This window comes from Pipistrellus hanaki (assembly GCF_964339955.1).
Source record: "Pipistrellus hanaki genome assembly, chromosome: 18".
Lineage (NCBI taxonomy): Eukaryota > Metazoa > Chordata > Mammalia > Chiroptera > Vespertilionidae > Pipistrellus > Pipistrellus hanaki.
The window spans coordinates 13,910,554-13,936,458 of record NC_140520.1 but is presented as its reverse complement, the minus strand read 5'-3'; the positions used below and the strand labels follow the sequence as shown (position 1 = coordinate 13,936,458).

At 55.5% G+C, this 25,905-nt stretch overlaps 1 protein-coding gene and 1 pseudogene across 3 annotated transcripts in view; one reads left to right on the top strand and one right to left on the bottom strand.

Annotated features, from left to right (window-relative positions):
- The window catches only part of LOC311613252 (small ribosomal subunit protein eS27-like), a 46,836-nt pseudogene that overhangs the window by 17,576 nt on the left and 3,355 nt on the right, over positions 1-25,905 (top strand). The window lies entirely within an intron of this gene.
- On the bottom strand, positions 1,877-25,905 carry SEMA4A (semaphorin 4A). 2 transcript variants are annotated; one of them, XM_084866761.1, is made up of 15 exons: positions 25,886-25,905; positions 17,997-18,164; positions 16,019-16,179; positions 14,441-14,503; positions 14,086-14,184; positions 13,773-13,878; positions 12,824-12,940; positions 12,363-12,487; positions 12,035-12,207; positions 10,439-10,592; positions 5,886-6,066; positions 4,290-4,414; positions 4,037-4,194; positions 3,592-3,692; positions 1,877-3,184 (listed from the first exon to the last, which is right to left on the bottom strand). In XM_084866761.1, exons 2-15 carry the CDS (start codon positions 18,133-18,135, stop codon positions 2,592-2,594), a joined length of 2,295 nt encoding a protein of 764 aa, XP_084722887.1. In that variant the 5' UTR covers positions 18,136-18,164; positions 25,886-25,905; the 3' UTR covers positions 1,877-2,591. The 2 variants fall into 2 exon arrangements, with proteins under 2 accessions (XP_084722887.1, XP_084722886.1); XM_084866760.1 differs by lacking the exon at positions 25,886-25,905 and adding an exon at positions 18,925-19,110.

Sequence of the window (25,905 nt, the reverse complement as noted above, 5' to 3'; positions counted from 1 at the left end):
TGCGTAGATATAAGAGATGCACACAGTGTGAAACGCCACATCAACCCACCTGAGGACGTAGCTCCGGACTCTCAGATGAAATTGCTCAACGTTCATTAAAAACAAACAAAAAAACACACACAAAAAGACCAGTCCAGCCAGCGTAACTCAGTAGTTAAGTGTTGACCTGTGAACCAGGAGGTCAGGGTTCGAGTCCCAATCAGAGCATATGCCCGGGGTTAGGGGCTTGATCTCCATTGTGAGGCGTGCAGGAGGCAGCTGATCAATGATTCTTTCTAATCATTGATGTTACTCTCTCTCTCTCTCCCTTCCTCTCTGAAATCAATCAATCAACAAATTATACACACACACACACACACACACACACACACACACACAGAGCAGATGAAGCCCCAGGGGCCCAATCCTGGCCACTGCCCTTGCCATTGCCCCGCGCCTGGCCTGTCCCATTGCCCTTGGCCTGGAGGTCATCTGGGGAGTCAAGGAGAGAAAGTTTGGAAAGCGAAAGTCAGACCACAAGGAAAGTGAGTGCAAGTAGGGAGGGCATAGAGTCAAATGTTGGAGTTGGGGATGGTTATTTATTTTTTTTAATATATTTTATTGGTTTTGTACAGAGAGGAAGGGTGATAGTTAGAAACATCGATGAGAGAGAGTCATCATCGATCAGCTGCCTCTTGCACACCCCCTACTGGGGATATGCCCGCAACCAAGGTACATGCCCTTTACTCGGAATCGAACCTGGGACCTTTCAGTCCCCAAGCCGACGCTCTATCCATTGAGCCAAACCGGTTTCGGCGAGGGATGGTTGTTTTTTAGAACACCTAGCACATCTGAGGGTGGGAGAGAGGGGTAAGCTGAGGGAGAGGTACAGTGAGGGGGCCATCCTTGGGGGCACTGCAGAGAGAAGGGGGCACAGGCACTGGTTAGCCATGGTTGGAAGAGGGTCCTGGGCCTTTATGAAGGGACGAGGGGGGGCGGGCGGGAAGATGGTGTGGGGGAGGGAGAGGGCACTGTTTGTTGGGTATTGGGAAGGATGTAGCCAGGATGGGGAGGTTGTATGGTGTCTTTATATTTATTTTTTTTAATATATTTTTATTGATTTTTTACAGAGGAAGGGAGAGGGATAGAGAGTTAGAAACATCAATTAGCTGTCTCCTGCATGCCCCCTATTGGGGATGTGCCCACAACCAAGATATATGCCCTTGATCGGAATCGAACCCGGGACCCCTCAGTCTACAGGCCAACGCTCTATCCACTGAGCCAAACGGTTAGCAGGGGTCCTCAAACTTTTTAAAGTGGGGGCCAGGTCACGGTCCCTCAGAGAGCTGGAGGGCCGGACTATATGAACTACTAATTCCTACTGTAACACCTCAGCTGCGCTCACTGCCCAAAAAACCTGGCGGGCCGGATCAGACTCCTCTGCGGGCCGCATGTGGCCTGCGGGCCATAGTTTGAAGACCCGTGGGTTAGGGGAACCCTTATATTCAATCCACCAAGAGGTGAAACCAAGGAAAGAGGGGCCGAGTTGGAGTCACAGAAATGTGGGGGCGTGAGGGACAGCGACAGCAGGCTGAGCAGGGACACCTGCCAATCATCACCCAGGGGTGGATCAGGTGTTGCCTGGCCAGCAGACAGGAGCTGAAGCTGATCAACAGCGTTGGCCTGAAAGGCAAAGTCTGAGAGACCTCTAGCAGCGGCTGGAGTGGAGGAAAGGATTGTCGACCTGGCTTGGAGGGATAGTGGGGGGAGACAGGGAGCTCAGGGAATAATCACCCCCAAACCTGGCCTCCTCCCACCGACGCCTCCATGCCTGCTCCCCTTCCATCTGACAGTCCTCTGCTGGAGAGCTCTGCTCCCACAAAAACAGCACAGGCCCGACGCTTTGTCTTTTTAATAAAAAATAAACTGTGACAGGCAGTTTTCTGAATCCCAAAGCAAAGGAGAGGGCAAAGGACAGAGGTCAAGGGTCAGCCAGGGGAAAGGCATGAACAAGGCTCAGATTACCGCTGCCATTCTAGCCAGGCCAGAGGGATCACCACCTCCCCCACCCGAAGCAAGAAGGAAGGTGGTCAGCCTTCAGTCTTTATTCCCTGTGTGCATACCGGGGGCAGCTCCCTGCTGAACCCCGAAGATCCCGGGGAGAGGGGAGGACTGGTGTCCAGGGTGACAGCTGCTATCAGCGTGGAGTCTCCAGGAGCGGCATGCTGATGGTTGCTTAGATGTTTGTTGGTTCCCATAGGGTCCTGGGACAGCCGGATGCTTTAGGGTCTCCTGGAGCGGTATGTTTCTGGAGGGTCCCAGCATGGCCAGAACGGAAGGATCCTCTCTGGGTCCTCCTATCAGAGCCTCAGTCCAGGCCTGGGGAGCCCTGTCTGAGATGCCATGCGCCTAGCACATGAGAATCCCACAGGGCAGGCAGCCCCTGTGCCCGCCCACTGAGTGCTACTGGTGGCACAGAGTGGCCGAGAAGCTGCTCTGGAGGGAGGAAGGTGATCTTTTGTGCTGCTCCCCCCTCGTCAGGTCCGCACTGCTCCAGGCACCCCGGTCGGCACGGCCAGGCACTGCCCCACGACTCAGTCTGTGCCCAGAGTCTAAGCCACCTCGGTGCCCAGGTGGTTGTTGTCGGCGTCCAGATCGCTGTCCGGGGGCCTGTGTTCCTTTGGATGTTGTAGGTGCTGCTCCCTGCTCAGTGGGGCCTTCTCCCCAGGGGGCAGGCTCCCACAGCCCTGGACCTTGCCCCGGGCTCGGAGTGCCCCGAGCCGGGAGAGGAGGAGGAAGATGAGGGCTCCGGAAAGCACCGAGGCAAGCAGTGCGGTGACGGTGAGGAAGTGGGGCCAGTAGGAGCGCTGGGCGGCCAGCGCGGCCCCACCACCGACCCTGGTCAGCGAGGCCTCCATGCGCTCCCGGGGGATGCCCGCCAGCTCGGGGTCCGGGGCCCGGGGCGGGTCTTGGCTGTCCACCCAGTAGGAGACCACGGGGTAGGAGAAGCCGTTCTCAGTGGCCACGCACTGGTAGAGGCCTCCCGCCCCGTCCCGCAGCAGCAGCAGGAGGGAGCCGTTGTAAACCATGGACGAGGCGCCCGAGGCGGGTGCTGTCCCGTGAGTCCAGCGGTACGAGGCCAGGGCGGAGCGCTGGGGGCAGGGGAGCTCCAGGATGGAGTTGGGAACGGCCAGGACTTCTTTGACTGTAGGTGAAGAAAAGGGGGCAAAAAGTGAAGGGGTGTGGGGGAGAAGGGAGAAGGAGAGGGTTGGGAGTCCTAACCCCGCGTCTGGACTCCCAGTGAACATCTCCAATTTCCATTCCATCTCCCAGACTCAACCGACCGCTTCCCTCTCTCCAATCTGGACCCCAAACGGACTTCCAGATCCTTCTCACTCCAACTCTGACCCCAAAACCACTTTACCCTCCATCCTGAATCCCACCTTACAACTCCTGTGCCCTCTCCCTGCAGCCAAGACCCAAATCTATCGAATCTGGGTGTTCAGGTCGCAAGCCAGGCAGATGCTGGGGGAAGACACTGAAGCCAGAATGCCTGCTCTGCCAAGAAGCCCCCCCCCCGAGCCTCTGCACCTCCCCTGGCCCCACACTCACTGATCCGGGGGCGGCTCAGAGGCCGGAGGCTCCTGCCCATGGGGCCGTCGGCACACGCCCACTGTGGGTTCCCTCTCTCCATGTCCTGCCTCCAGGAGTTCCTGAGAAGGCAAGGAAATAAAAAAATCATCCTTGGAGACAAAAGTGGGGCGAGCAGGGAGGAATAAGTGGGAGAGAAGGTTGAGGGGGGAGGGAGGGGGAAACACATGAGGCAGAGCGGAGTGGAGGGGAGACCCGGGATGCTGGAGCAGCGTCTAAACTACTGGGTGCAACCTGCCCCTGGAGGAGCCCACCAAGGAGGGGGTCTTGAAGGGACTGTGCGGTAGGAAGAGAGGAAGCCCACCACGGGAGGGGGTCTTGGAGGGACTGTGCGGTAGGAAGAGAGGAAGAACAGGAGCACGAGCGGGGATGAAAGGGTCCTGCGCCATCCAGGACTGGCACTCACGGCGTGGAGGTGGGCAGGAGGCGGCAGAGTCTGGACTCGGGGTCCCAGGCACAGTGGGGGTCCCGGGCGAGGACACAGTCCTCACAGCTCTCATAGACACTACAGTTGGCTCGGGGGACCCTGACAACACCTCCTGAGAAGCCTACAAACAGTGCCCCCTGCAGGAGAGACGGGGAGTGTCAGTCAGGGTGCCACCAGCACACCTCGCCTGGCCCCAGCCCCCCAGGCCCGCCCCCTTAGGGCCCCTCCTCACCTGGGTTGGGGCCAGCTGCAGGGTGCGAACGGGCTCGGGCTCGGGCTCGGGGAACAGCTGGATCTCCTCCACCAGATGCGCTCTGCCGTCCCCGCTCACCACGGCCTTGTGCAGGAGCCCCGTGGCTGTGGGAGACAGTGTGGAAATGGCCTCATTCCCTCTGAAAATTGCTCAGGGTTCCACTCCTCATGCCCAGCTCAGGACCTGCGTCCTCCAACTTCACAGAGAATGCAAAGCCTTCACCTGAGAGCTCCCTATGCTGTCCTGGCCAGTGTGGCTCAGTTGGTTGGAGCGTCGTCCCATACACCGAACGGTCTTGGGTTTGATTCCTGGTCAGGGCTCATACCCAGGTTGTGAGTTCAAACTCCAATCAGGGTGTGTACAGTGGCAACTGGTCAATGTTTCTCTCTCACATGGATATTTATCTCTCTTTCTCTCTCTCTCTCTCTCTCTCCCATCCTCTCTTTCTAAAAATAAAAAAATAAAAAAAACATATTCGCTGAGACCGGTTTGGCTCAATGGATAGAGAGTCGGCTTGGGGACTGAAGGGACCTGGGTTCGATTCCAGTCAAGGGCATGTACCTTGGTTGCGGGCACATCCCCAGTAGGGGGTGTGCAAGAGGCAGCTGATCGATGATTCTCTCTCATCGATGTTTCTAACTCTCTATCTCTCTCCCTTCCTCTCTGTACAAAATCAATAAAATAAATTTTTTTAAAAATTAAAAAAAATAAAAATAAAAACATATCCTTGGGTGAGAATTTTTTTTAAATATATTTTTTTTTAAAAAGGAGCTTCCTGCCAAAACAGGTTTGGCTCAGTGGATAAAGCATCGGCCTGCAGACTGAAAGGTCCCTGGTTGTGCTTTGGTTGTGGGCACATCCCCAGTGGGGGGTGTGCAAAAGGCAGCTGATGGATGATTCTCTCTCATCGATATTTCTAACTCTTCCTCCCTCTCTGTAAAAAAATCAATAAAAATATATATTTTTTTTAAAAAGGAGCTTCCTCTGCTTCCTGCCCACCCCCCAGGTGATCCATGCCCGCGGACTCCCACCCCTGCAGGGTGCTGGCCTCCTCCATTCACAGATGGTCCAGGGTCCTGGACTCTGGCTTCCTGCTCCTCTGCAACCGCACCTGCCCATGTCCCCTCGCCTGCCCATCGCTCACCATCTCTCTCCCTACTGGATCTTGACAGTATTTCCCATATTTAAAAAGAGAATGCTGGCTGGACCCCACAGCCTCCTCCAGTCACCCCCTTGCTCTCTTCCCCTTCACAGCCCCGCCTCCTGAGGGAAGGATCTCTGCCCTTGCTGAGTCCGGTTCCCCTCTATCCGCTCACTCTCTGCCTCTCGGACATGGCTTCCCCCACAAAATAAGCAGCCCTTGCTGAGGCCACCAAAGCCCTTGTGTGTATCTCCCCGACCAGAACTGAAGGCTCACAAGAGGCAGGAATGAGCTGCTTTGCTTCCCCGCTGTATTTCCAGAGCCTAGCACATAGTAGGTGCTCAGAAAACACTTGCTGACTCAATGCATGTGTGAACAGACTCCAAGATCCCCCTCCTCTGTTTCAGTCCCCTGAGGGATGTCCTTGTACTCACTGGTGCCCAGGTACATGACCAGATGGCTGTCCCCGTCAAGGCCCTGGGCTGTCTCCACAGCAAGCCGTGTGTACTCCACCCCGGACTGCACCAGCAGGGGCGTTCCCACCACCTGCTGGTCCATCAGGAAATGGTTCTTCATGAAGGTCAAGGCTTTATCTGAGGAGGGGCCCGCCGAGCACTGCAGGGGAAGAAGGCAGACCAGGTCAGCGTTCTCCTTCCTGTAAGCCCACCCATTGCCTCTCCCCTCCCTTCTCCCCGCTCTGCTGATCTCCTCTGCTCCCTCCTTCCTGGCAGTCCCCGTCTCCAGATGGCAGCGGGGCTCTGAGTCCCAGCCTCCGCGTGCCTGAGGTTCCTGAACAGTAAAATGGGCTATGACCCACATATGTCAGGCCTTCTGTGAGGATGAGCAGTAAAATGCATGAAGAGTAATTAGAACAGTGACTGGCATGAATGAAGGACTCAATAAATGTCAGCCATGATGGCTTTCCTCCTCCTCCTCACCTCCAGCAAGGATGCCTGGCCGAAACTGGTTTGGCTCACTGGACAGAGCGTCAGCCTGCGGACTGAAAGGACCCAGGTTCGATTCCGGTCAGGGGCATGAAATTTGGTTGTGGGCACATCCCCAGTGGGGGTGTGCAAGAGGCAGCTGATCGATGATTCTCTCTCATCGATGTTTCTAGCTCTCTATCCCTCTCTCTTCCTCTCTATAAAAAATCAATAAAATATATTTAAAAAAAAAAAAAAAAAAAAAGGATGCCTGGCAGCCGGCAGAAAGCAGGGTGAAAGCCCTTTGCAGGCAAGAACCCTGCTGCACGCATGTCTGTAGCTGGAGGCTCAGCACAGGACACGGGACACAACCGGTGCCAATAAATGTTTGCTGAGCCAGTGATTAAACGAAAGATACATTATAAAAGGGCGGAGTGGCAGGGCGTGTTTCTCGTCTAGGTTTTGCATGAACTTGCTCCGTGACGCCGGGAGAGTCTCTTCTCTGTCCTGGGCTCCCTTTTCTCGCCCATAAAATGAGGTGCTGACCTGGCTGTTCTCTAAACGCCCTGCCAACACCAGAATGCGAGGGCTCTTGGGACACCTGGGTTATGATCCTTAGTCAGGACCCTGGTCCTTCCTATCCCAGAGCGCTGTCTTAGGGCCAACCCCACCTCTGTCACCGACAAGCTGTGTCCTCAGACAAGTTACTCCACTCCTATGAGCTCCAGTTTCCACGTGTGGAAAGTGAGGTGATAAGATCCACGTCGCATTTTGATACCAGGATGAGCACATGCACCTGCATTTGCTTCCTCCCAAAGGGATTCTTTTCTTTCTTTCTTTTTTAATATATTTATTGATATTTTACAGAGAGGAAGAGAGAGGGATAGAGTTAGAAACATTGTTCAGCTGCCTCCTGAACACCCCGCACTGGGGATGTACCAGCAACCAAGGTACATGCCCTTGACCGGAATAGAACCCGGGACCTTTCAGTCCGCAGGCCGATGCTCTATCCACTGAGCCAAACTGGTTCTTTCTTTATTTTTAAGTATATTTTTAATATATTTTATTGATTTTTTACAGAGAGGAAGGGAGAGGGATAGAGAATTAGAAACATCGACCAGCTGCCTCCTGAACACCCCCAGTCAATTTTAATTTGATCAAGTCTCTAGATCCAACCACCAATTTACAGAAAATACTTCAATTCTGCCGCCAAGATGCAAAATCACCAAGATCCATACTGTGGCCGGGACCGGTTTGGCTCAGTGGATAGAGCGTCGGCCTGCGGACTGAAAGGTCCCAGGTTCGATTCGGAGCAAGGGCATGTACCTTGGTTGCAGGCACGTCCCCAGTGGGGGCTGTGCAAGAGGCAGCTGATCGATGATTCTCTCATCGATGTTTCTAACTCTCTATCCCTCTCTCTTCCTCTCTGTGAAAAATCAATAAAAAAATAAATAAATAAATAAAATAATTAAAAAAAGATCCATACTGTGGAAAACTCTACATGACAAATAAATTGCAAGCAAAAAAAAAAAAAAAAGGAAGCTAGAAAGGAAACATACAGATTAAAAGAGACTTAAAAGAACAACCAATCCAAATGCACAGATCTTTTTTAGGTTTTGACTTAAATAAACAAACTATATTTAAAAATACTTTTATGACATCTATGAGACTATTAGAAATTTGAGCACTAAGTGCATATTATATTAAGGAGTTAATTTTTTTGTTGTGATAATGGTACTATGGGTACTTTTTAAAGCCCTATCTTTTGGAGATACATACTAAAATATTTATAGATGATGTAGTAGGTTAAATGAAAATATGTCCCCATCTAGGAATCTACAGAGATTATCCTCCACTAAAATAAGATAGAAAGAAGAAGAAGGAGAAGAAGAAGAAGAAGAAGAAGAAGACATGAGATTCAAGAAACATGACATCATCACAAGGAAGAGGCAAAGGGAATGCCCAGAATGAGAAAGAGGGGAGACTCCAGGGTGGCAGCTGTGCACCAATGCAGAGGGCCCCCCCGTCTGGACTGCAGTAGACAGGACGGATTTCCAGGAAGATGAAACTGTTAGAACATCTAAGGGGTCTGTCTTCAGAAGAGATTCAGGTAATTGAGTACGAGCTTGGAGCTGGCTGCTCTGTTTGTAGCATAGCCACTCTATGTTTCACTGTTTCACTACTAAATTCTTTCACTTAAAAAAAAAAAAGAAAAGTCTGCCAAAACCAGTTTGGCTCAGTGGATAGAGCGTCGGCCTGCGCACTGAAAGGTTCCAGGTTCTATTCCGGTCAAGGGCATGTACCAGTAGGGGGTGTGCAAGAGGCAGCTGATGGATGTTTCTCTATCATCGATGTTTTGAACTCTCTATCCCTCTCTCTTCCTCTCTGTAAAAAAATCAATAAAAATATATTAAAAAAAAAAAAAAAAAAAAGTCTGGCCTGGCCAGTGTGGCTCAGTGCTTGAGCATCAACCTATGAACCAGGAGATCACTGTTCAATTCTTGGTCAGGGCACATGCTTGGATTTCAGGCTCAATCCTCATCATTAATGTTTCTATCTTTCTCTCCCTCTCCCTTCCTCTCTGAAATCAATTAAAAAAATTTTTTTTTAAGTCTGGGTTAAATTAAAGGTAAGAGTTTAGAAAACAAAGCAAGCAAAGAAACATCAAAATAATTACTAACCCCAGGGGAAATTTTAAAAAATGCAAAAGGAGAAGTACTCAGTGCTTACTACTTGGCTCATTGGTGAATAATAACATAAATCTTGATCTAACCAAAATTACCATAAAACTGTTGGGTGCGCTGGTGTGTTCGTAAGGCAGCTCTGGAGTGGGGGTAGGGGAGCCCTGATTTGTAGTGTTTGCGGATTTCCATGGTTTATACTCCCACATGGTTGATTTCCAGTTACCAATGTAATGTCACGGGACACGAATTTCGTAAGAGAACTCAAAAAGAGTTCTTGCCAAAACCGGTTTGGCTCAGTGGTAGAGCGTCAGCCTGCAGACTGAAAGGTCCCGGATTCGATTCCGGTCAAGGGCATGAACCTTGTTTGCGGGCACGTCCCCAGTAGAGGGTGTGCAAGAGGCCGCTGATCGATGATTCTCTCTCATCGATGTTTCTAACTCTCTATCCCTCTCTCTTCCTCTCTGTAAAATATCAATAAAATATATTTAAAAAAAAGAGTTCTTGCTAGTTGTTGCTAGCCAGCTCCAGCACACGCCTGGGTGGGGGAACACAGGGAAATCCTCACCTCTCAGAATGGGAATGCAATAGATACTGCCTGAAACTGAAACATCAAGACATAACAATAAAAGTATATTATTTAGAAACTTGGAGATAAATACTACCAAAAGAATCAGCTGAAAAAATTGAAGCTGGTTTTCTCTAGGAAGGGAACAAGGGCATTTTTTGGTAACCAACACATGTAAATCTATATGATTTTTTATTTTTTAAAATATATTTTACTTATTTTTTACAGCGAAGAAGGGAGAAGGAGAGAGAGTTAGAAACATTGATGAGAGAGAAACATCAATCAGCTGCCTCCTGCACATTCCCCACTGGGTATGTGCCTGCAACAAAGATACATGCTCTTGATCAGAATCAAACCTGGGACCCTTCAGTCCACAGGCCGACACTCTATCCACTGAGCCAAACCGGTCAGGGCCTATATGATTTTTTAAATAACGTACATATACAATTCTGATTTTTTAAAAAACAAACACACACACACACACACACACACACACACACAACGAAAGGTAAATAAGAAATGCAGGTGAAGATGCCCAACACAGTCCTTGGCACAGCCCAGCTGCCTTGTTTTCTCAGTGAGAGCCCTCCGTTGTTGGATGTGTACGTAGCTGGGGCAGAAGGGGCTGCTCTGTGTGTGGATTGTGGGCAGCTGGACCCAGCATATATCTCAGCAGTCAGGACTGGAGGGGGGCGGGAGAGGACGGACATTTATTGGGCATCTATTCTGCCGTGGTAGGCACTTTGGTCAGTGCATTATGTGTGTGTCTCGGGGCAGGGGGAGAGGGGCTTTGCTCAGTGGGGGCTGGTACTCACGCTGCCTGGTCGAGGATTGATATCATCGGGGACCCCAAGAGTCGTCCATCGTGAAGTCTCTTTGTTCAACTCCTTGTACTTCCCCTCAAAGACACGCTCGATGTCCTTGAGAGAGAAGGCACAGACCGCTGAGCTCCTGGTCCCACCGATTTGCCTGCAGACAGCCAGAGGGGGACATGGTGTGTGATCTCCTCTGCTCTCTCAGGAAGCTCCCCTTCCAGCCCGGGTGAGGAACCCCAGGAGGGCAGGAATGCGGAGGGCTGTGCCAGCCTAGCTGCCTCTCCTTCCCCTCGTTGCGGTACTAAGGGCTAGGAGGGCCCCTGACCCTGGCCCGTTTTAGGATCTGAAGTGTGATTATCCTTAAAGAGAATTAACGGGGGTCAGGCCCGACAGGCTCCCGAGGAAGCCCTCCTCCTCTGGGTCCTGTGGCTCCCTGGCCCTCAGAGGATGAACCGGAGCCTGGCCACATGGCTATTATTCCCTCAGCCCTGGGCTTTCCTGTTCTCCTCAACGTATTCTAAGTTCTGGGTGCCATAGCTGCCAGACCCTGCTTACACCAGGTATCTCTGGTGCCTGACACATTGTCGGATATCTCTAAAACACCGTGGGATCAGGCCACAGCAAATCAGCTCACCTTTCTTAGCCTCCATGCAATGGATACATTTTTATCTTATGATGCTGATGGTGTTTCTCTCCTTGCTCTGGCCATTGGGAAGCTCAGAGCTCAGTCTGTGACTGGCATCCAGGGACTGTCTACATGACACACATTTGTAATGTGTTGATCCTATCCTTGGCTGCTCTTATTCTCCTTTTATTCCCACTTCCTTATTGAATTTTTTTTAACATATATTTTATTGACTTTTTAAAGAGAGAAAGAGAAAGGGATAGAGAGCTAAAAACATCGAGGAGAATAATCGATCAGCTGCCTCCTGCACACCCCCCACTGGGAATGTGCCCGCAACCAAGGTGCATGCTCTTGACCAGAATCGAACCTGGGACCTTTCAGTCCGCAGGCCGATGCTCAATCCACTGAGCCAAACCGGCCTCGGCCCTTATTGGATATTTTATTTTTCCTTTCCTTTTTTTTTGTTTTATTTCTTTTATTTTTTATTTTTTTTAAATATATATTTTTTATTTATTTGTTTGTTTGTTTATTTATTTATTTTTTAGAGAGGAATAGAGAGCGCAGGGCCCAATCGGAGGAATAGAGAGCGCAGGGCCCAATCAATGTTAGAAACATTGATCAGCTGCCTCCTGCACACCCCCCACTGGGGATGTGCCTGCAACCAAGGTACAGGACCTTGACCGGAATCGAACCCGGGATCCTTCAGTCCGCAACCCCACGCTCTATCCACTGAGCCAAACCAGCCAGGGCTGTTTTATTTCTTTTAAAATGGTTGCGTTTTGTCAGCTGCCTCCTATCCCTTTTGGAACCAGCCAGGATATAAACCAGTAAGAACCTCTCTGAGTTTTGTTTTTCCACCTCCAGGAAGGGCATCCATCAAACTCCGGGAGGCAGTGACGACCTGCGCGGGCCTCTTGTCAGTTCCCCGCTCCCGCCCCGCAGCGAGCCCGCCTCCCCGCCCCGGGGCTCACCACTGGGAGGTGAAGACCGCGAAGACGCGGAGGCCGGAGGAGAAGTTGCCCGGCTGCAGGACGGCGTGGCGGATGACGTTGAAGGGCAGCTGCCCGGGCTGCGCGCAGACCAGCTGCGCCTTCAGGAAGGTGGTCCACTTCTTCTGCAGCAGCCGCTCCCCGCCCACGTCGTTCTAGGGGGGCGCGGCCGCGTGAGGGGCACTTCCGGCCCCGCGTGCCCCGCCCCCGGCCCTCCTCCGATTGGGCCCTGCTCTCAGGACCCGCCCCTTCCACCTCCCCATTGGCTCTTCCGCGTCAGCCCCGCCTCCCGCCTCCCGCCCAGGCCGACCTTGCAGACGCGGGCCACCCGGGACGTGCGGAGCTTGTCAAAGAACTCGAACTCGCTGGCCGTCTCCTCGAAGAAGAAGTAGACGACCTGAGTGGAAGGGATGGCTGCCACAAAGGCGGCGTCCGCTGCGGCGGGGGTGGGAGGGTAGGCAGATAGGCTTAGGGATTGAGCCTATCTGCCTGGATGCCCTGGGCTCCCCTGGGTGCAAACCCTTGCTTTGGCTCTGGAGGCCAGGAGGCTGATCCAGGATAGGCGGAGGGGAGGAGGGCTGACACTTCTTTATGTCACATGAAAGCTTCTTGAGGACTCGAGCTTGGTCTCCTTCCCTGCTGTACCCCCAGTGCCTAACAGAGCTGCCTGGAACGTGGTATCCCCTTAGCAATGAGTAGACTGACTGGCCAGGACTCCAGGCCTCGGGAGAAGGGGAGCAGACCTGTCCTGGAGGGGGCTCAGGTGCTTACGTTGCAGCCAGCGGAGGAAGGTGTCCGTCTTGAGCACAGGCAGGGATCCCAGCGCGCGCATCAGGATGGGCTCGCTGCCCAGGAAGTTGTTCATGGTGCCAGAGTAGAGCATCCCGTCTGGGTGGGAGGAGGATGGACATGAGCAGTTGGGAGGGGCCTTCCCCCTCTGTACTCCCTCTGCCCGCAGGCCTGCCTCTGTCTGAGGCCAGCGTTCACATCTGTCTCATTCCTCATCCACCTTCCTGTGGAGCCCCAAAGCCCAGCTCCTAGCCCCACTGAGCACCCTTCGTAGGGCCTTCTGCCCACAGGAAATGGCCAAGCCTCTGGGCTTTGTGTGTCTGGGCACTTCCCCAGCCCTTTTCTCGCTACTCCCCAACACAACCAGCTGAACCACTTGCCAAGTAGAATCACTCATTGTTCCCAGAAGGTGACTGGCTTCCTGTTTCCACACCTTGGGTCCTACCCTTCTCTTCCTGGCGTTCCTTCCCCACCCGTCTGCCTGTCTTGCAAGGTCCCACTCAAAAGCCAAAGGCCATCTTCTCCAAGAAGCCACGCTGGGAAGTCTGTAATGGCTGGTGCCCAGGAGGGAACATGGCCATTTCTTCCCTGAAACCCCTGCCGGTGTGAGCACGCTGCCTGGCACACAGAGGCGGTGTCACGCACAGCCTGTTTGTGGAGCAGTTGGCTGGATCTCGGGCCTCTTCTCTGCCTGAGGCCCTTTCCAGACCTCCCTGCCTCTCTCTCCACAGCCATCTCTCCTCACCTCCTTTGTAGCAGCTTCAGCAGGAGCTGGTGGTTGGGGTGCCCAATGTCCCCTTTGCTCTTGTGCTCTGCGGCCCCTGGCTTTCCCTCCCTCTGTCCCCTGCCTTTCAGGAAACTCAGATTCCATATGTCACAGAGTGACTCGGGAAAGCAGATGTCGGGATGGACCAGGGAACCCGATACTCACCTACCAAGACAGCTGTGTGCTTGTGGGCAGGATCAAAGGGGCTCAGCCCTTTCCCCTCCACAACCTGGTCCTCCAAGATGGGCAGCAGATTGGAATTTTGGAGTTCCTAGGAGGGGGCAGAGGACGGGAGACTAACACACCGGAGCTCACATCTGGAAAGTGAGGGGTGTGCGGGAGGAAGGCAAAGGGACAGCGAGGGAAACTGGTCTGGGGCCAGGGAGCTCAGGAGGGTTCCAGAGCTGCAGAGGATGGGCTGGGAGCAGCTGTGAGGAGGGAGGCTCAGGGCCTGGGAGCTGGGTGCCAGGCAACTCACAATGAAGGTGCAGGCAGGGCTGAAGGCGAAGGTGCCACAGGCGTACAGGTGGGTGGCGTTGAAAGAGACCAGGACGCGGATAAAGTTGAAACACTGTGTCTGGAGGAGAGAGAGAATTCAGGCCTCAAAGGACATTTGCCCCAAACGCCTGGGCCCCCAAACTCCAATGCTCCCTCGCTTCCTGGGGGGAAGAAGGGCTGGGCAGTGTGGAGGCAGTCCATGTGTGTCTTCACAGAACATGATGCGGGCCATAACCATGGGAACAAGCCACCTCTGCTGCCTGCCCCCCCTGAGACGATGGCCTGGGGACACCAGGGGTCTTACTCGGGGCCCCTAGCCCCCCACCTCTGCTTACCTCATTGCTCTTCTTCTTAAAGGCACAATCACTCTTTTTTTTGTCACTGGCTGGCCAGGATATCTGAAATGGGAAATTGCGGGGGACAGGGAGATGAAGGGATATGAGGGGTTCAACTCTAGCTTTGACTTGCCATCCCCTCCTTGGCTCTGGTGTGAAATCACCGGCAGCGATTAGTGACCTGCCCATGGGCTATGGTAACATCAGTTGGTGACCAGAGCTATTGCTCTGATAGCGCTCCAGGCTAGATCATGGCCTGTGGGATGGGACCTGAGTTTGAAGTTAGGCTCGGCCATTCTCTGACTGAGGGACCCTGGTCAATTCCACAGGCTGCTGGAGGGCGAAAGTAGGCAGTAGATGCGAAGCACCTAAGCCTTTGGAAGGGGCCCTAAGGAACGCATGGAGTCCAGAGCAGCAGCTGCCCAACCACACATTTCCCAGGGAAATGGTTTGAATGTCAGTCCCTAAGTCACACCTCAGAAAGTCTGCCTTTTTCACGTGAGTCGGTAGCCTGCAGACCACACTGAGAAACACAAACCGTGGCGATGCTCCTTCATTGCTCGCTCCCTCCCTCCCCTTCTCCCTTCCTTCTCCTTTCTCCCTCACACTATTGCCCTCAGCAGGGGGACTAAAATGTAACGGAGGCACGCTCTCCCTCCCATGGGAGCCACCCACCCCTCTCTTCCCTCTCAGCCTGCATCTCCTGACTCTAAGGCCCCCAGCAGACTTGCAGCCAGGGGGCCGGGGGCGGCAGCAGCGGGTCCCGAACTAACCCCCCCCCCCGAACCTGTCTCCAAGGCCCCTTTTCTCTGAGTGTCCAACAAGCCAAAGCAGCCACCTAGGCTCTCCTCCCCGGTTGCTTTTTCTATCCTAGGCAGCCTCTTTCCTCTCCCTATCCACAGCTTCAGTAAACATACTCTAAAAACAACAACAGTGAGCACAGAAGGGTCAGTGATTTCTGCCCGTGGGTGGATGTCACATGATTGACACCATTTGAGCCAATGTTTCTCTCCTGTGTCGATTTTCATCTCAGCCATTGAAGCAATTAATATTATTCATTAATCATAATACCAAGGAAGAGTGAGGCCACTGTAGTATTTCTTGCCTGTTTACCGGCCAGATGCTGATGATTACGGAATCCAGCTGGCCCTCGAACAACACGAGGTTGTTGGGAACAAAAACCCTTGCATATAGTGAAAAGCCCTCGTATAAATTTTGAGTCCCCAAAACTTAACTCCACAGCCTCTCCGTATCCATGGGGGACTGGTCCCAGGACCCTCATATAAAAGTCCCTCATATAAAATGGGGTAGAACCTGCATGGCTTCCCAGCCGCAGATTGAAAACACTGGTTGGATTCTCCGATGGGAAATCTGAGGGTACAGAGGGGCCAACTGGATTATTGGAGGGGAGGAATCTACAAATAAGGGGACTCGCATAGTTCAAACCCATCTTGTTCAAAGGTCAACTGTATCGATGACAGGAACTGGGCGATGATTCACCCGTAGGCAGCCCGGGCACAGGGCATCTGCTGGCCCCTCCTGGCTCCCAGCCCACACCCTTTGCCCCGGCCTCCTCACCGTGTTCTTCAGCCTGGGCACGCCCGGGTCCTGGATATCCAAGGCCAGAATGGCCTCGCGGGCCCCCACATAGAGCGTGCCCCCGTCAGCACCCAGGAGCAGAGTGTCAAAGTCCTGGAGGTTCTTCTGGTGGAAGAGGCTCAGCACCCTGCGCCCGTCCCCTGTGAGGAAGCGGGGTGAAGGGTGGCGAGTGAGGAGCAGCTGGTGGGCAAGCAGCTGATTACTGAGAGGCGGGTGTGGGGAGGGGCAGGGCTGGCAGAGTGTGCTCCTCAGGCCTTGGCAGATGAACCCATTCTTTTTCTTTTTTTACTGATTTTTCACAGAGAGGAAGGGAGAGGGATAGAGAGTCAGAAACATCAATGAGAGAGAGACATCAATCAAGCTGCCTCCTGCACATCCCCTACTGGGCAGGTGCCCACAACCAAGGCACATGCCCTTGACTGGAATCGAACCTGGGACCCCTGAGTCCGCAGGCCGATGCTCCGTCCACTGAGCCAAACCAGTTAGGGTATGGGCGCATTCTTCAGCAGCAGCTCCCCCTTCACCCACCCCACCGGCAGCCATAGGAACTTGGTGTGTAGAGCCCACCGTAGAGACAGACCAAGGGACAGGAGGTAAAGGGAGGCATGACGGATGCTCCCCCAGGCCTGGGGGCTGCAGTGGGAGGCGGCCGCGTTGGTCCTCGCTGGCAGGGGCAACCGAGGCAGAGAAACAGACGAGCGGTGTTAACAACCACAAGCAGGAAAGCTACCCAAAGGCCTCTGTCAGAATAGCTGTGGGTTGTAGGGTCCCACTCACCTAGCCCACTTCCTTACCCGCCTCTTGCAAGAAATTTCCACAAGAATGACCACCTTAGGCTGCACAGAAAGAAAGCATCTTTCTTCAGAGGCCCATGGGCATGCCTGGCTGTCGCCCGGACAGGGGAGGGGAGCCTAGGACCTCTCTCTCGCTTTGTGCAGATGGGATCTGTGTGTTCCTGTCCCGAGGGCCATCGGCACAGGGAATTTGAGGATTTAAGCTCCTCAAATCCTCTCTCATGGGCACATTCACACCTGTGCGTCAGTTAGAGGGCTGACGAGCTAAGTGATACCTTTGAGGGCTCAGAGTGAGGCAGGACCAAGGGGAGGAGTTAGGGGAGGAGTGTGTGCCAGGGGCCGGCCTCCATCAGACCTGCATCAACCCCTCGTTACAGACGGATCCCCTGCAGCATGACTGCCTCCCCTCAGGACTGTGAGCACCTTGAGTCTTGTTTCCGCTGCACCCAACACAGAGGAGGCCTCTCCGTCCATGGGCAACAGGCACTCCCTTTAGACACGGCCCCAGAAGGATGCTAAGTGCCCAGGACCCCCTGCCCCCTCACCTCCTACAGGCCCAGGTCCCTTCCTGAATCTTCTCTCTAGAGGCGAGAGTACCAGCAGCCTCAGTAAGAAAGCTGTGCCTCCAGGGCTCCAGGGCCTGCACCCCAGCTGGGCCATCCTCACTTCTCATATCCTGGGGTCCATGGTACGAGGCTTGCCATGGTCCAGCCTGATCTGTGTGGTGGGCCTTGGCCTGGAGTAGCCTGAGCTGCCAGGTCCACAGAGGACCTACGTGAGCCCTGGCTTTGGGGGAAGCTGAGAGCAGGAAGCAGTTTCGGTTTGAAGGGCCGCTTGAGGACGGCGACAGTGGAGGAGGGAAAGGAAAACCACCAGTTTTAAAGAACCTGAAGGAGGGATGCCCCGGCCACCTGGCCCCTCGCCTCTCTCTCCTAGCTCTGCGCCCCACGTGGTTTCATCGCTCACTTCTGACTCGAAACTTCTATTTCTGGCCCCCTGTCTGTCTCGCTGAGGCTGTCTCTCCCTGAACATCTCTCTGCTTCTCCATGTTTCTTCCCCTCCCTCCACTCATCTCACCTTCCTGACGCCCCTCCAGCCCATCCAGCTCGCAGTGGCCATGCCCACACTTCCATGCCCACATTTCCTGGACATCGAACACTCACCTGCGTAGTATCGGACCCTGGGGAGGGGCTCCTGCCCTCCGGCCCCGGTGGCTGCTGTTGGCAGCAGCAGCAGGAGCAGCTGGAAGAGGAAGAGGCCGAGGAGGCTCCATGGGTCCAGGCCCAGGGCGGGAAGGGCCATGCTCAGCCAGAGGCTGTCACCGGATGGCTCTGGGGAAACAGACCAGGGGCGCTCTCTGGGTAAGCAAGCAGTCCTCACCACATCCCCCCCTCCTGCCCCTCCCCCCTGGCCAATCAGAGCGCCCCAGGCAGCAGAAGTGTGTAAAACAGAGGGATGACAGGGAGGGGCAGCTTCCTCTCTCTAGGGCCACGCAGGAGTCTCACTTCCATCAGCCTCACAGGCCTCAGCCTGCAGCTCTGCCCTCGGGGCAGGAGGGAATGGCTCCCCATCCTGTCCTTCTGAGCTCTTCTCGCCCACAGCCCCACTCTGCCTCCTCTCAGCTTGCTCTCAGAGACGTCCCTGCCAGCTCCTCTGCCTGCCTCCCTGCCGTAGCCCAGGGCCCACACCTTTGCCTTGCCCCAGGCAGGAGACTTTCTGGGGAACCGATTCCTACGCTCAAACAGGAATCCCTCAGACCCGCCTCTCCTGGCTCTGTCAGATCTGCGAGCACCCCGTCCCTCACACGTACCCCTGCCCTCTGATGACCCAAGCAGGGGACTGCGTCTCCATCAGCTGCTCTGAGCTTTGATGGGTGGCAATGAGAGTACGTACAGCCCCCAGGCTGGCTAACCGCACTGCCAGGGACCCGGCCAGGGCAGGAAGTGGCTCTGTCTCCCGCCTCTGCAGCTGCCCACCAGCCCTGGACGCTGTGCTGTTGCTGTCTGTGTCCCCGGGTCTCTGCATAAACCTCTCCTCAGGTCACCAGCCCCAGCCTGCCCCCACCTCCCCACCCCGTCTCATCTCACCTACCCTTGAGCCAGCCACGGTGTAGAACCCAGGTGTCTGGACTCTTGGGTGGAGGTGCCATCCAGAAGAGAGAAGGTGAGTGGGGGGTCCGGGCCCCAGCGGCAGGGGGCAGAGGCTCAGCCCGGCTGAGCCAGCAGTGAGACCCTCCAGGTACCCATCGTGCCAAAGCCAGCACTGGGAGCTCTGGGCAAGGGAAACCAGAATTTCTACCTCTCGAGTTGTGACAGATCCCGGGCTTGGCGGAAGCTGGGAGTGGACACACCTCTCTCTTTCCCCCTCCTCTCGCCTCTGTCTATCCAGAAAGTTTACTAGGAAAAGGCCAGGACGCCCTGCCAGCGCGGCTCCGCGGTTGAACATCAACCAGGAGGTCATGGTTTGAGTCCCAGTCAGGGCACAGACCCAGGTTGCAGGCTCGATCCCCAGTGTGGGGCGTGCGGAAGGCAGCCAATCAGTGATTTTCTCTCATCATTGGTATTTCTATCTCTCTCCCTCTCCCTTTCTCTCTGAAATCAATTACATAAAAAAAAAAAAAGTTTTTTTTAAAGGCCAGTCCTCCTCTCCCCTAAAAAAAGGCCAGCCCTTGCCAGTTTGGCTCAATGAAGGGTCCTGGGTTCGATTCAGCTCAAAGGCATGTACTTCGGTTGCAGGCTCAATCACCAGCCCTGGCTGGGGCGCATGTTGAAGGCAACCAATTGATGTGTCTCTCTCACATCGATGTTTCTCTCTGTGTGTCCCTCCCCCTCTCTTATAGAAATTAATAGAAAAATGCCCTTTGGGAGAATGTTTTTTTTTTAAAAAAGGCCAGAAAGTTTTTAGATTATTTCTTGTTCCTCTATCACATCACATGTAATCAGCCTAGCAGTGGTTTCTCCTCTTGCTAAAGATTTCCCCAGACAAGAGTCATGACTCGGTCTTCCATATTCCTTTTTCACCACCCACAGGCGGGTCTTTCCACTCCCACCTCCTGGGAAGTCCCCGCAATGGTCTGCGCCAGCGGTCGCCAGCCTCTCACCCCTCACAGACCTCCAGAGGCCCTGACCCTTTATTGGCGACCGCTGGTCTGAACTTCAAACCTCCCACTTCTGGCAGAGCTCTAATCTTTTTAAAATAAAACAACCGCGCTTCAGCCTTATTCGTGGCTTTGCGAGGGAATCCCTCCTGTCGCCCAATCTCCATCACCCTTAGGGCTGCATCAGGCCAGTGGGAAGCCCAGAAAATTTCCCCTCTGAGCTCATAGGTCTCAAACACCGTGCTGCGGCCCCCACCCCCACAGCCGCTGCTCACTGCTCCCCATGGCCCCCGGGGAAACCTCGTAACGCAGGGCTAATGAGGCATCCAGCACCCACAGCCCCGTGACCTTCAAAGGGGGTAGCTTCCTGCCCACTCAGCCCACGACAGCTGACTGCTGGGTACAGGAGCACAGCCATCCGGGGCCAATGGACTCCCATAAACTCCCATCTCATTCAGTGCACATTCCTCACTGCCAGGAAGTCCTTCCTGGGTCAGAGCCTCCATCCCTCTCCCCTCAGCACCAGCCTGCAGGGCGATGGGCCAGCCCGGTACAATCCGTGGAAGAATTCCCGGTCAAAGGCTGCTCAGCCTTCTTTCCTTCTCCTCGGCTCCCGTTTCCTTTCTCTTTTGAATTGGTCTTAGGCAGACCCCCCACCCCCCACAACTGTTTCTGTCAAGACCTGCCTGGGACTCCCTCGGGCTCTCCTGAGGCTGGTGGCCAGGCCCTTGGGAGAAGCCGCAGACCAAGCCGCCCAGAGAACGTTTTCCTGATTCTCAGAACCAAGGCACACTCCCACCCAGCCCCCACCTTCTGGGTCTCCTCAACCCCAGCTCAGATTTGGGGACCTACCCTGCCCCTGGGCCTCCCTGCTTGCACAGATTGGTGTATCTGGGTCACTGGGAGGAGTTCTATGGGGGTGAGGGGGGTGAAAGTCCAGCCCCACCCTCCCAGCCCGGTGCCCTGCTCTGGCCTCTCGGGGAAGTGTTAGATTAATAGCCTGGAATTATCCTTCTGCTGCAGTCCCCGGCGTTCTCCTCCTAGCCCCAGGCCTTTCCCCAGTCCCTCCAGCCAACACGAATCAGGCTGTGGCCTACCCACCAATGCTAGCAGATAGGCACCCCCGGGACCCCAGCTTACAGATGAGGGAGGTGATTCAGGGAGGTCCCACAGCGAAAAGTCAACTTAAACTCAGATCGGCCTCATCCAAAGTGAATCCCTTAGCTCTACTGTCTCTATAGAGTCTCATTCCAGCCCCAGCCCAGGGAACTCAGCCTCCTGGACGGAGAAGGCAAGCAGGTAGGGGTGGCAAGCTCTGGCTCCTCTGAGCAGAGAAACGGTATCTCTGGGGAGATTCCTGAAACCTCTGCGAAGACAGGCCATCAGGTACCACCTCCTGCCTCCACAGGGCCTGCTGCTCCAGCTTCATGGAAGAGCATGATGGAGAGGCAGGGCCACCTGCCCCTACCCACTGACCCTCCTTATATATATGTCAGAGTGGAAGGGAGAAGGAGAAGGAGAGGGAGAGGGAGAGGGAGGAGAGGGAGAGAAACACCAATGATGAGAGAGAATTATCAATTGGCCATCTCCACGCCCCCTACTGGGGATGGAGCCTGCAACCCAGGCATGGGCCCCTGACCGGAATCGAACCCAGGACCCTTCAGTCTGCAGGCGGATGCTCTATCCACTCTGCCAAACCGAGGGCCAACCCACTGACCCTCTTGCACCAGAACCCCTGGAGTCAGATTCGGATGCACACAGCCATCGCTCCTGCTGCAGCTGGCAGAGCCCACAGACAGGGCCCCCCACTCCGAAGGGCCCACGTTTCATCTGATGCCGTCTTGAAAGTCTTGGTCATTTCTGAACAAGGGGCCCCACATTTTCAGTTGGCACTGGGTCCCACAAAAGGTGTGGCAGGTCCTGCCTCCGGCATCAGGAAGCTCTGAGTGACCCCCTCAGTGCAGAAACGAGGCAGGCCAGGCCAGGAAGAGGAAGTGTCTTGGTTGGAGTCAGGCAGAGGTTGGGGTGGGGCGGCAGTGTAAGGGGTCAAATGTTCAGGGAACACACCGAGGGCGCCAGGCCATTGCATAGCCCTAATGCGGGGCTTCCCCCGCTCCTTTCTCCCCTGGCCTGGCGCCCAGCATGGGGACCCTCTAGACCACAATGCTGAGTCCAACCCCATTGCCCTACCCCAGAGCCCAGCTCTTCCAGGGGCCCAGGTAGAGATCCAGATGTGGGGGTGGTAGCGGGAGGGGAAATGGCGATGTCACTCCTCAGCCCTACCCCGTGCTCACCCCAGGCTCTGTCTCGTCTGCTCCCTTGGAGCATGGATACCTCGCAGAGGGGCAGCCACTTGGGGCTTCCCCGAGCAGGTCCAGTGTCCCCTACCTCCTCTCCCTTCCGGCCTCGGGGCAGACCCGGAGAGCACGCCCCTGGAGAAGAGCAGAGGGCTGGCTCCCCTTCCTTAGCCCCCCTGCTCCGGTCCCGCATCGCCCTCCCTCTGCGCTGGCCAGCGAGTCAAAACAACTTATATTGGTTACGCGCCTCCTGGGTGAAGCGCCAGGGATGGCCCCCAGCCTCTGCTCTGCCAGGTCCCCACCCCTGCTGTCTCTCTCGCCACCTGCCCAGCCAATCCCGCCAACCCCTCACCCAGCGCCTCCGGGGTTTCCCCCTCCAGCCTGCCGGTGCTGGGAGGCTGAGCTGAGCATCGCAGACAATGGCCGGACCCCCTCTGTCTGCCCCTTCTCGGGGGCAGAGCCGGCGCCAGACAATGGCCCGTGCTCTCCGCTCAGCACTGCCAGCTCTCCCGCCTCCTTACCTGGCGCTCGCTCGCTCGCTCGGGGATGCTGCCGCGTTTCCCTCCCCCTGGAACGCCAGGCTCTCTCGTCTCCCAGAGCTCGGTCCTGCCACACCCCCGCCCCCGTCCCCAACCCCATCCCACCTCACTGGTCCTCAGTCACCATGGCGACCGCATCTCTAAGTGGGAGGGACCAGAATCTCCCCATATTCTTCCTCCTCCTCCTACCCAGGTCCCCCTGCACCCCACCTTCTGGGGCTTCTGGATCCGCATGTGGAGAAGGCAGGGCTCCAGATGTGGGGGGAGGTGGGAGGGGTCCCCGTTCAGCTCCCCGGCCCCCTGCTAGGCAGGCACCAGGGCACAGCTGTCCCCACACCGGGTTCAGGGTCAGCTGGGGCCAATTCTCCTCCCACTCCCTCCGGGTTTCCCTCCTCCCGCTGTGTACACGCAGGGTGGTCACACCTGGGTGCCAGCCAGCCTGACCTCACGCAGAGGGAGGGTGCCATGAGGAGGCACATGAAGACGTAAACATCCACACAAATACGCCCAGACTGGGCCTCTTCTCTGTCAGGAAGCCCGAGAGCCCTGGCCTCCCCGGTGGTGGGAGCATCGTCCCACAGCCCCAAAAGGTTGCAGTTTCGACTCCCAGTCAGGGCACATACGTATGTTGTGGGTTCCACCCCCGGTCAGGCTGCACACAGAGGCAACCCGTGGATGTTTGTCTTTCACATCTCTCTCCCTCCTTTCTCTCAAATCAATTAAACACACACACATGCACGCACACACACACGCACACACGCATACACAATACATCCTTGGATGAGGATTTTTTTAAAATTAAAAAACAACAGGAAGAAAGCCTAGCTGGTTTTGCTCAGTGGATAGAGTGTCAGCCTGTGGACTGAAGAGTCCCAGGTTCAATTCCGGCCAAGGATGTGTACCTTGGTCGCAGGCACATCCCCAGTGGGGAGTGTGCAGGAGGCAGCTGATGGATGTTCCTCTCTCATCGATGTTTCTAACTCTCTCCCTCTCCCTTCCTCTCTGTAAAAAATCAATAAAATAGCAGAAACCAGTTTGGCTCAGTGGATAGAACATCAGCCTGCAAACTGAAAAGTCCCAGGTTCTATTCCAGTCAAGGGCACATCCCCAGTAGGGGGTGTGCAGGAGGCAGTTGATCAATGTCTCTCTCATCGATGTTTCTAACTCTCTATCCCTTTCGCTTCCTCTCTGTGAAAAATCAACAAACTATATTAAAAAACAAGGAAGCCTAAGAAGCCCTCTTCTGTCACCATTGACCTGACTTCTGCGGGAGCGCCCCTCCGGGTGGGTCTGCGGTTCTCCCTCAGCCACCTAATCCAGAAGACAGTCCCCGAAGCCCGAGACTAACCCCGAGGCCTCCGGGAGGGAGGGCTGTGCTGTCAGAAGCAGAATGGAGGGCAGACTTCCGAATGGACTTTCCCAAGATCCAGACCAGACGGGATAAAAAGAGCCAGGCCTGAGCTGGGCCTCCCCCAGCCACCCAGGAGCAGAGGCACCAGGAGTCTGGGGGAGCTCTGGCAGGGGGCCGTGTGTCCTCTCCCCCCGGGTCCCGGGGCCCAGCTAGCAGGTCTCCTGTCCTCTCCGACGGCTGCCCTGGTGCCACACAGAATGGCCGGCCTCCCTCCGCCGCGGGGAGACGGTGAGGGAGGCCCTGGGTCCCAGGCCTGACTGCCTCTTACTTGCTGTGTGATCCTGGGCAGGGGGCTTGCCCTCTCTGATCCCCACCGGCAAAAAGTAAGCATCATATATATATATATATATATATATATATATATATATATATAAAATTGATTTTTTTTTACAGAGAGGAAGGGAGAGAGTTAAGAACATCGATGAGAGAGAGTCATCAATCAGCTGCCTCTTGCACGTCCCCTACTGGGGATGTGCCCGCAACCAAGATACATGCCCTTGACCGGAATCGAACCTGGGACCTTTCAGTCCGCAGGCTGACGCTCTATCCACTGAGCCAAACCGGTTTTGGCAAAAGTAAGCATTCTTAAAAAACGGTTTTGCAGCCTTCCTGGCAGAAGCTTGCCTCATTTCTAGACTGAGCAGCATTTGTTTAGGAAGAAGGAAGTGAGCGTGCTGGTGCCAGCCGGGGGCCGAGGGTTCCACCGGCCACGTTCCTTCCCGTCGGGGCCCGGGCTGGGGCGGCGGTGAGCAGTCTTTCTGCTGGGGCGTGTGTGGAAAGCAGAAGTGAACTCCAGGGGAGCTGCCGTCCCATCCCCCACCACCCCGCCTCCCGGGCTCCATCCCCGCTGCCCTCAGCACCTGGGCCTTCCTTCGGAACCGGGGTAACGGGGTGCTGCCGGCCCAGGCTCTCCTCCCCCGGGGCTGGGCCCGTGGTAAGAGGGGAAGGAGTCACTCGGAGCAGAGGTGGCGGGGACCAGCTGGGACAGAACTACCCCTGCAACAGGAAGGAAGACTTCACACCCGGTGCCCCTGCCCCTCCCCCACTTCCTTCCCTTTGAGGAAGCGGCCCAGTCACTCTCGGTGGCAGGGTTTCGTTTCTGAGAAATCCAAGGGAGCAAAGTAAGGGAGCCCACAGCTTCCCCTGGCTCCTGGTGACCCCGCTGGCGTCGGGGAGCCTCTCCTGGCCCGGACAGGGAAACCCACGGCTCAGGGCGGTGGAGCTGTCCTGAGGGGGAGGGAGGGAGGGAGGGGACCTGGCCCAGGTGCGGCCATGGCTGTAGGCAGGAGCTGGCTGGGCAGCCGGACACCCAGTCCCCTGTGGCCAGGTCTGTGGGTGCAGGAGGAGGGAGACTTTCTGCAGCCCAATCCCTTCCCTCCGCCGCCGCACACACCCTTCCCTGTCCTCTGGTTCGCCGAGCCTCAGTTTCCCCACCTGTGAGAAGGTGGCGTGTCAGGGCCCTATGTCTCACACTGCAGGAGGGACGGGGGCGGCTGGTGGAGTGCAGCGAGTGAGGGTCCTGGGGAATGAGATGGGGGCGTGGAGGGTGAGGAGACCCACCCATCCTGCCCCCTAGGCTCTGCCCCTCAAGATCCTCTGCCCCTGCCCCGGTCTGAGGCCAGAGCCCCCCACATCATCCACTGGCACCCCACATCCCCAGCCCAGCCCAGGGACCGTGGTCCGTCGCTCCCGCCACTTCAAGCCTTACCCCCAGCCAAGCAGTGGAGA

Bases quoted from the DNA above. Each gene is read 5' to 3' on its own strand.
- SEMA4A (XM_084866760.1), bottom strand. From the start codon at position 18,982: ATGGCACCTCCACCCAAGAGTCCAGACACCTGGGTTCTACACCGTGGC. The intron at 13,879-14,085 runs GTGAGTTGCCTG...GCCCCCTCCTAG, and splicing joins GCCCTGCCTGCACCTTCATT to GAACTCCAAAATTCCAATCT. The intron at 12,488-12,823 runs GTAAGCACCTGA...CCCCCGCCGCAG, and splicing joins CTTCCTCCGCTGGCTGCAAC to CGGACGCCGCCTTTGTGGCA.